Source organism: Rhincodon typus, chromosome 23, assembly GCF_021869965.1.
Source record: "Rhincodon typus isolate 14 chromosome 23, sRhiTyp1.1, whole genome shotgun sequence".
Classification (NCBI taxonomy): domain Eukaryota; kingdom Metazoa; phylum Chordata; class Chondrichthyes; order Orectolobiformes; family Rhincodontidae; genus Rhincodon; species Rhincodon typus.
Genome location: NC_063354.1, coordinates 1,377,859 through 1,387,694, shown reverse-complemented (window position 1 = coordinate 1,387,694; position 9,836 = coordinate 1,377,859). Strand labels below are relative to the sequence as shown.

Sequence of the window (9,836 nt, the reverse complement as noted above, 5' to 3'; positions counted from 1 at the left end):
GGGGGCACGGGGATGGGCAGAGGGGAGGGTGGGCACGACGATAGACAGGAGAGGGGTCACGGCAATAGGCACAAGGAGAGGGGGGCACAGGGGTGGGCACAAGGGATGGAGGGGCATGGGGATGGGCATGGGGGTGCATAGGGATGGGCACAGGGAGGGGGGGCATGGATATGGAGCCAGGGGAGAGGGGGCCACAGCAATGGACATGGAGGAGAGGGAGGCACGGGGGGGCATGGGGATGGGCACGGGGAGAGGGGGGCATGGGGATGGAGACAGGGGATAGAGGGGCATGGGGATAGGCAGAGTGGAGGGGTGCAATGGGGATGGGCACTGGGGAGAGGGGCACAGGGGTGGGCACGGGGGATTAGAGAGAGGGGCACAGGGGATTAGAGGGCTGAGGGAGGGAGAGAGCCATGGAGAAAGGGGAGAGACAAGGCTTCAGATTGTGAAGGAGAAGTGAATGGGACGAAACCAGAGGGGCAGGAATGGGTGAGGTGGAGGGAAATGCGGTTAATGGAGAAGGGTTGGTGTGAGAGAAGAAAACAGGCACTGAGGCTTAGTGTGTTTGAAATGAGCTGACACATTTGGTATACAGAGATGCACTGCAGTAAGTGACCCACTGGTAACATAGCCCAGACCAGGCAATGAGGCTGTGTCCAAGTGAGGGAGTGCTGAAGTAGTTGAGCCTCAGGCAGTGAGTGGGCCTGAGCACCTTGAGATGGAATGGGGGTGTTCTGCAATCAACTGCAGTGAAATGTGCTGGGAACTGGGGACAAGACTGTGACAGTATGATATAGTATGTCCCTAATAGAGAACCATCATCATATTATAGTGTCATGCTAGTCCTGGACGATGCTGCTGTAATGTACAGTCGTGTCGTTCTGTTCTAGCGCAGTGATCTTGCTGAACATCTGGGTGATAGACAAGTGCCTAAACTGAATTCTTCATCAAATCACTGACTTTACTGGTGTTTTAGTGTAAGGCAGCCCCTTGGTAAAGGAGTTGAAGTTAGTGTGAGGTATGGTGCCCAGAAGAATGTTAACCAGCTGGTATTCACTAATAATGTCTGCCAAAGGTAACTGAAGAAGCTGTCGAGTGTTTTGATTGTTAGCTCCCTCTGCTAACGGTGCCGAGTGGTTTGGGAATAAACAGTGCTGATGTTACTGAATGAGCTCCTCAGCATCCTGAGTCATTGCTGCTGGACTGGGGGGTAACAGGAGCCTGAAACACATCAGGAGACTCTCTGGGAAACTTTGTCAGGACTTCACCAACACTGTGGTAATATTTATTCTGGAAACATTCTCTGAGAACCTCCCCGAAAGGATTAAAGGTGTGCGACTCTATCCTGGGGGAATCTGGAGGAAAAAAGCGAGTGCTTGGTTATGGATAATTTCCACAGGCCTGGGGGAATAAAAACTGACTACCCTATAAGAATCTCTGCATGAGAAACAGGAGAAGGAGCTGAGCTTAGGCAGAACAGCACAAGCTAAAGAGTTGGGGGGGGTGACTCAGGACAGTGAGGTCGACCCTCTGCGACTACCAGACATCCCTCTTCCCCAGAGCTGTACCTGAGAATCTGTGCCATCCTGTTTGCTGCTGGAGTCACATAGCAACATGCTACTGTGTGTCGTCGCGAGTCTAGAACATCAAACTGTACAGCACAGGAATGGACCCTTGAGTCCACAATGTTGTGCCGAACATGACACCAAATTAAACTAATCCCTTCTGCCTGCCCATGGTCCATATCCCTCCATTTCTTGCATATTCATGTGCTTAACTAAAAGTCTCTTAAATGCCCCTAATGTATCTGCCTCCACCACCCCAGCGGTGTGTTCTGCACCCTGTGTAAAAAAAAAACTTGCCCCTTACATCTCCTTTAAACTTTCCCCCTCTCACCTTAAATGCATGCCCCTTAGTTTTAGACATTTCAACTCGAGGAAAAAGATTCTGACCGTCAGCACTATCTCTGCATCTCATAATTTTAGACTTCTACCAAGTCTCCCCTCAGCCTCTGCCGCTCAAGGGAAAACAACCCGAGTTTTTCTAGCCTCTCCTTATAGCTCATACCCTCTAATCCAGGCAGCATCCTGGTAAACCTCTTCTGCACCCTCTCCAAAGCCTCCACATCCTTCCTGTAATGTGGTGACTAGAACTGAACACAATACTCTAAGTGTGGCCATATGCCTTCTTTCCTACCCTATCTACTTGCATGGCCACTTTCAGGGAGCTGTGGATTTGTACCCCAAGGTCCCTCAGTATATCAATGCTGTTCAGAGTCCTGTCATTAACTACACTTTTCCCTAACAGTTGACCTCCCAAAGTGCAGCACCTCACACTTACCCAAATTAAACTCCATCTGCCATTTCCCCGCCCATATCTGCAACTGATCTATATCCCGCTGTATCCTTTGACAACCTTTTACACTATCCACAGCTCCAGTGATCTTTGTATTGTCTGCAAACTTACTAACCCACCCATCTACATTTTCATCCATGTCATTTATATAGATACGCCAGGGGCGGCACGGTGGCTCGGTGGTTAGCACTGTTGCCTCACAGCGGCAGGGTCCTGGGTTTGATTCCACCCTCGGGCAACTGTCTGTGTGGAGTTTGCACGTTCTCCTCGTGTCTGCATGAGTTTCCTCTGGGTGCTCCGGCTTCCTCCCACAGTCCAAAGATGTGCAGGTTCGGTGGATTGGCCATGCTAAAATTGCCCGTAGTGTTTCAGGGATGTGCAGCTTAGGTGGGTTATAAGGGAATGGTTCTGGGTGGGATGCTCCAAGGATCGGTGTGGACATGTTGGGCCGAAGGGCCTGTTTCCACGCTGTAGGGATTCTACGATCACAAACAGCAGACGTCCCAGTACGGATTCCTGCAGGACACCACTAGTCACGGACCTCCAGCCTGAAAAACATCCTTCCACCACTATCCTCTTCCTTCAATGGGTAAGCCAATTCTGAATCCATGTAGACAAGTCATCATGGACTCCATGCATCTTAATCTTCTAAATGAGCCTACCATGAGTGACCTTGTTGAAAGTCTTACTAAAATCCATGTAGACAGCATCTACTGCTCTACCCTCATCGATCACCATCATCACCTCCTCAAAAAATTCAATCAAGTTAGTAAGACATGACCTGCCCTGCACAAAGCCATGCTGACTGTCCCTAATTAGGCCATGCTTTTCCAAAAGTGTGTAAATCCTACTCCTAGGAATTCTCTCCATTAGCTTCCTAACCACTGATGCAATCCATCTCTCCAGAGAAAGTGGCTTTGAGGGATTCGACCAATTCCACAAACATTGCACTGGATCTGTATTCGAATGGTAAATCCTTAGGTTTCTGGTTGAGTACATTAAGACATTTTCAGCTCAAAATTGTGAGCTAAATGCAGGCATCCAAACAAATGTCTCATTACCATAGCTCCCCCCTGGTGCGTGTTTTAATTCTATGGCCAAAGTCACCACCTGAGTCTCATACAGGACTGTCACCCTGTTACATGGTGGGATCCTAAAGACTAACTGTACTGTATACAGTAATCCTACTGCAAAATTTCTGTGGATAAGGATAGAGTCGTGATCCACTGTTAAATCTCAGTGCAAACAGCGAGCATTCCTTTTTGAAGCCTCTTTTTAGGAGAAAGTCCTGATGAAGTTATGACAAACTGTATGATACACTGGCTTGGCTTCAAATGGAGCATTCCATCCAGTTTGGGCACCAGCATTTAGGACAAGTTTGAAGGCATTTGAGAGAATGGTTCCAGGGATCAGTGATGTAGCATGATTGGAGAACATCAAGCTGTTCCTCTGGGAGAAGGGAGAGGAGAAGCTTTGACTGGGGGCCCCTAAATCATGAGAGGTGATGGGGAAAAGCAGATGGAAAGAGACTGTTGCCATTTTGGAGGGTGGGGACATGGATCAGGAACCAGTGGGTATGGGTTTAAGATGGTTGGTAAAAGAAGCGACAGTGTCATGAGGAGATATTCTTTTGTGCAGCACATGGTGGGGATCTGGCATGCTCAGCCTGAATATAATGGAAGTGGATTTAGTCTTTCAAATGGCTTTTAAGAGAGTTATATTGTTATCGTTTGGAATACTGTGTTCAATTCTGGTCGCCCTGCTGAAAGATTTTATGCAACTAGAAATGATTGAGAAAAGATTTACCAGGATGTTGCTAGGATTGGAGAGTTTGACTTGTAGGGAGACGCTGAATAGTCTGGGGCTATTTTCCCTGGAGCATCGAAGGCTGAGGGGTGACCTTATAGAGGTTTATAAAATGTGGCGTATGGATAGGGTGAAGAGCCAAGGTCTTTTCCCCAGGGTAGGGGAGTCCAAAACTAAAGGGTATTGGTTTAAGGTGAGAGGGAAAAGATTTTAAAAGGGACCCAACGGGTAACTTTTTCACACAGAGGGTGGTGTGTGGATGGAATGAGCTGCCAGAGGAAGTGGTGGTGGCTGGTACAATTACAACATTTAAAAGGCATCTGGATGGCTATATGAATAAGACCCATAAGAGCAGAAATTAGGCCATTCAGCCCATCGAGTCTGCTCCGCCATTCAATCATGGCTGATAGTTTCCTCAACCCCATTCTCCCACTTTCTACCTGTAACCCTTGATCCCCTTGATAATCAAGAACCTATCTATCTCAGGCTTAACTGTACTCAATGACCTGGCCTCCACAGCCTTCTGTGGCAGTGAATTCCACAGATTCACCACTCTCTGGCTGAAGAAGTTTCTCCTTATCTCCGTTCTAAAAGGTCTTCCCTTTACTCCAAGGCTGTGCCCTCGGGTCTTAGACTCTCCTACCAATGGAAGCATCTTCCCAACATCCGCTCTGTCTAGGCCATTCAGTATTCTGTAAGCTTCAATTACAGACCCCTCTCCTCCTCCTGAACTCCAATGAGTATAGTCCCAGAGTCCTCAAATGTTCCTAATATGTTAAGCTTTCCATTCCTGGGACCGTTCTTGTGAACCTCTTCTGAACCCGCTCCAGGGCCAGTACATCCTTCCTGAGATATGGGGCCCAAAACTGCACACAATACTCCAAATGTGGCCTGACCAGAGCCTTATAAAGCCTCAGGAGTACACCCCTGCTTTTGTATTCAAGTCCTCTCAAAATAAATGCCAACGTTGTATTTGCCTTCCTGATGACTGACTCAACCTGCAAGTTTACCTTGAGAGAATAGGAAGGGTTTAGAGGGATATGGGCCAAATGCTGAAAAATGGGACTAGATTAATTTGATATCTGGTCGGCATGGAGACCTTGGACCAAAGGGTCTGTTTCCATGCTGTACAGCCCCTATAACTCTATCTAAAGAGAAAACAATGGGAAGAGGCAGGGGAGTGGGATGAGGTGAGTTGCTGATGCAGAGGGCAAGGATAGACTTGATGGCCAAATGGCCTGTGCTGTAACAATTCCACCATTCTATCTGGAGGAGATCCTTTTATTTGGGAGGTCCTAGACGGGTCCTGTCTACTGAGGGAACAATGATAGGGAAGTATAGGGGTGTATGCAAAGATCACAAAAGGAAATGTATGCTTCATGGTTTAGCAGCTCAAATTGCTTATTTATTTTGCAACTAAAATTCCAGTTTTACGTCTTTTTGAAGGTTTCAACAAAGAGGAAAAGGAGAAACAGCTGGAGGATGAGGCTGCTGGAAGTACAGTGCCACAGTTAGCCTTCCTAGGACCCACGCTGTGGGACAAGACACTGCCTTACGATGGCGATACTTTCCAGTTGGAGTACATGGACCTGGAGGAGTTCCTGTCCGAGAATGGAATCCCGCCGAGTCCTTCTCAGCAGCAAGAGTCCAGCCAGCAGCACCCACCCTTACAACAGCCTGCAAGCTCCCAGGGACCCCCCGTGGATCTCAGCAAAGCCAGCACCTCGGTACATCTGGGTGTCAGTCCCCAGAACCTCCTCCAGAGTCCTGTCCGAGCAGGTAATCTGTGCCCCTGAGCAATCTGTAAATACCCTTCTCACCACCACCATCCCAAAGCCACTTGGAGTCTGATCAAATGTAAAAGAAAGATTTTGTAGTCACTCTAATATCTTTAGAAACAAAACCAGAAATTGTTGGAAAAGCTCAGCAGGTCTGGCAGCATCTGTGGAGAGAAACGTGAAGGTTCTGAAGGAAGATGACTGAACCTGAAACATTAACTCTGATTTCTCTCCACAGATGCCGCTGAATCTGCTGAGCTTTTCCAGCAATTTCTGTTTTTGTTTCTGATTTCCACCATCTGCAGTTCTTTTAGTTTTTTTAAAAATTTTAGTTCTTTCTTAAATTTTTTCAGTTCTTTTTTAACTTTTAGTTTTTTAAAAAATTTTAGTTTTGTTAAATGTTAGTATTTTTAATATAGTCTCATTTGCAATGTGTGAACCACAGCAGCCAATCTACAAACTGCCTGGATGCCGGCTGTATAACCTGTTTTTAATTAGATTGATTTGAGGAATAAACATTAAGCCTAGGACACCTTGGAACCTGGCACCTCTGGCAGTGCTGCATTCCCTCAGCGGTGCACTAGAATGTGAATTATGTACTCGAATCCCTAAAGTGAGTCTGAACCTCACTACTTGCTGTCTCACCCCCCCAGTGACAGTCCCTAAACCATGCCTGACATACAGCGATCTCACTCTCTACCGCAAACTAGACTGAAGCAAACTGAGTTGGAAACTTATATAAATGTAGAGCCAGGCTAAGAAATTCTGCTCCTACATATCATCCCTTCCCATACCGATGGGGACTGGGAATATCTTTGTAATTAATCGTAAATTTCAGCCTAGATCATACAGGTAGCCATGCTATTGTAATGATGTCACAATATACTAAATGTTTGTCTTGAAACTGGAGGTACTTGTTCTGGAATAGCTGTGGAATGATTAGTGATTGTATTAGCACAGGATACTATTTCCCCCTTGGTGCCCACTTAAACTCTAATTTCACTGCAGTTAAACTCTGAACAAGCTTGCAACTAAAGCTGTTACTGACTACTATAAGGCCCACGTTTGCAGAAGCAGTAACAGCTCCCTTAGCTTCCAGATGGATTTTTATAGCTTTGCCTTGAGCTAATCTGCTCATCAGGAGCCAACACAACTGTCTCTCCTGAAACCATTTGAAATTCATATTTTGTGTGGAATTCTCGATCATTGTGTTGAATTTAACTGAGGTTTGACCTTCCTTTTGGTCTACTTGATTTGTGATGTGACTTTACCTTTTCTCAAGTGATTCGCACTTAGAGCAGAGAAACAGACCGTTTGGTCCAATTGAGCCATGTTAGTGTTCATGTTCTGTGTAATGGAAAGGTGATACTGTCAGGAGGCCCAGGCTAATGATGTTGAGACTTGGGTTCGAATCCCACAACGGCAGATGATTCAATTTGAAATCAATGAAAATATGGAATGAAAAGTTAGCAAAATGGCAACCACTGTCAGTTGTTATAAGATCTCATCTGGTTCATTAATGTCCTTTAGGGAAGAAAATCTGTCACCTTTGTCCAGTCTGGCCAACATGTGACTCAGGTCCCACACCAATGAGGTTGGATGCTTACCTGTCCTCTGGGCACTTAGGAATGTCCCATAAATGCTGGCCCAGTCAGTAACAACTACAACCTGTGAAAAGGTTTTATAAAAGCCTCCTACCACTCCCAACTCATCCCATTTTATAACAATATCAGTATATTACTTCCTACCTCATATATTTATCCAGCTTCCCCTTAAATATATCTGTGATTTGCCTGAACCACCCTGTTTGGTACCAATTCTAAATTCTCAACATTCGCCTGATTGAGGAATGTTCTCCTTTATTTCTCATTGGAGAGATTACTGAACATTTTTACATTTATAACCCCTAGTTCTGATCTTAGCTTTCTCTCTTATCGAGAAGAAAATCCAGGTTTGTTTAGTCTTTCCCGCTGTGTACAGGTTCTCTATTCTGGTGAGGTGTGTAATCTTTCTCTGTTTAAACAGAGTTTGACAAACGTTTATTGGGTAACGGTGTTGAGGGATACACAGCAAAGACTGGGACACAGATGAAGCACCTAGCAGCCACAATCCAGTTAAATGGCAGAACACACTTGAGAGATCTCTTCCTGTTTCTGTGTCAGTGGAGTTACAGTTTATTACTTAAATATTGTAATATTGTATAATAACGTTCAAAGATGCCCTGTGACAAAATTAATTTTACATGTATGTGAATATGGTTCCAATTTGTGCCATTTATTAATGAAACATTACCAGGCGTGTAAATTGCTTACAACTGCTGAGGCCTCTGACCTAAGACCTAACCAAATATTAGCAGCAGTACATGCAAGCTTTAGGTTTAAGACAGATGGAGAACGGGGGAAGATAGAGAATTCCATAGATTTAATACCCCAAGAGTTAAAGCTAATGTATTAATTACAAGTTTCTTTTGTCATAATTCTTGAGTTTGAGATTGTTGGCTTGCCAACCGATTATTGTACAGACATTTTCCAACCGTGCTAGGTAGCATCATCTGTATGTGGCGTCTGATTTCACGTGTTTGTTGATGGCATTATGGGTTGAAAACCAGGCCTCTGGGAATTCCTATGTGTGTCTGTGGTTGGTGTGAGCCTTAGCTGGTCACATTATCCCAGTTAAATTGATGGCCTTCATTGTCCGATTGCACTCGGACAATATACAAACCCATACAGATCAAAACCGGAAATGACACGACTCACCATAACAGACCAGGCAGTATAAATTCCAAGTGGAGTAGAATAACATCGCTTCATCGCAGGCCTCGCTGATGATGTTACCTAACACGGTAATGAAACGTCTGAACTAAAACAAGCCAGCCCCAACCTGAGCTACAAATCTTCCCAAGAACCTTATTCTTCAGTTTGTGAGGATGTAGGCAATAAGAAGAATGAGCCAAATTGAAAAAAACAAATTGTAGGAGAAACTCAGCAAGTTTGCCAGCATCTGTGAAGAGAAAAAGGTTAACTCATTGAGTCCAGTGACCCTTCAAAGTTCCCCAGCAATTTCTGTTTTTGTTTCAGATTTTCAGATTTCCAGCATCCGCAGTTTGGTTTGTTAGATGGAGAATGGGCTGGGGGACATTTTAAAGCTCGAGAAAGAAGTCTAGAGGAATGGTGTTCACAATTAATTTGATAAAATAGATATTAAGAGATGATGGGAATCAAATCGAGCTGGAAGTAAGAAGGGTTAGGGAACCAAACTTTGAATATGTTTCAGCTACCTAAACCCAGATTTATTTTTAACAAAAAAAAGCCTTGCCATTGGGAAAACTTTTTAAAAAGAGAATCTTGATTTCAAGCCTCTTAATTTTACAGTGAGATCAAAAAATTAAAAGGTCTGTAATTAACTGATGGTATTTATAAGACAGTTTATAGTGAGCAATTATATCACAGTGCCCAATTGTATAAGCAAACCAACAATCTCACCTTTCCATTCAGTAATGGTGCATCTTCACTTCCTATACATTCTGTGTTACTTGATGCAGAGTGATGCCAACAACGTGGGTTCAATTCTGGCACTGGCTGAGCTAGCCATGAAGGGCTGTCTTTCTCATCCTCTCCCCTAAGCTCGGGTTAAACTAAGGACCAGTTGTCCCTCCCTAATGAGGGAGCAGTCCTATTTTACTGTAACATATATGTACAGCACTGAGTTCCTAGCTGAAATAAGATTGATCAGGCTCCATCTAATGACAGAGGTTGGCTGGTGCCACTGGGCCGCCAGAACTATTTGCACTTAATCACATCAGCCACCAGAAGGAGCGCACCGCCTCAGTGAGAGTTCAGACAGGGAGTCAGTAGCAAATGCAGTAGAAGCCCAGGGAGTAGGGTAATAATGGGGCTG

General features: G+C 45.0%; 1 protein-coding gene across 1 annotated transcript; it reads left to right on the top strand.

Annotated features, from left to right (window-relative positions):
• Window positions 1-1,062: 1,062 nt before the first annotated feature.
• LOC125485892 (hepatic leukemia factor-like) lies at window positions 1,063-6,083 on the top strand. Its single transcript, XM_048611073.1, has 2 exons — window positions 1,063-1,075; window positions 5,608-6,083. Exons 1-2 carry the CDS (start codon window positions 1,063-1,065, stop codon window positions 5,955-5,957), a joined length of 363 nt encoding a protein of 120 aa, XP_048467030.1. The 3' UTR covers window positions 5,958-6,083.
• Window positions 6,084-9,836: the final 3,753 nt, after the last annotated feature.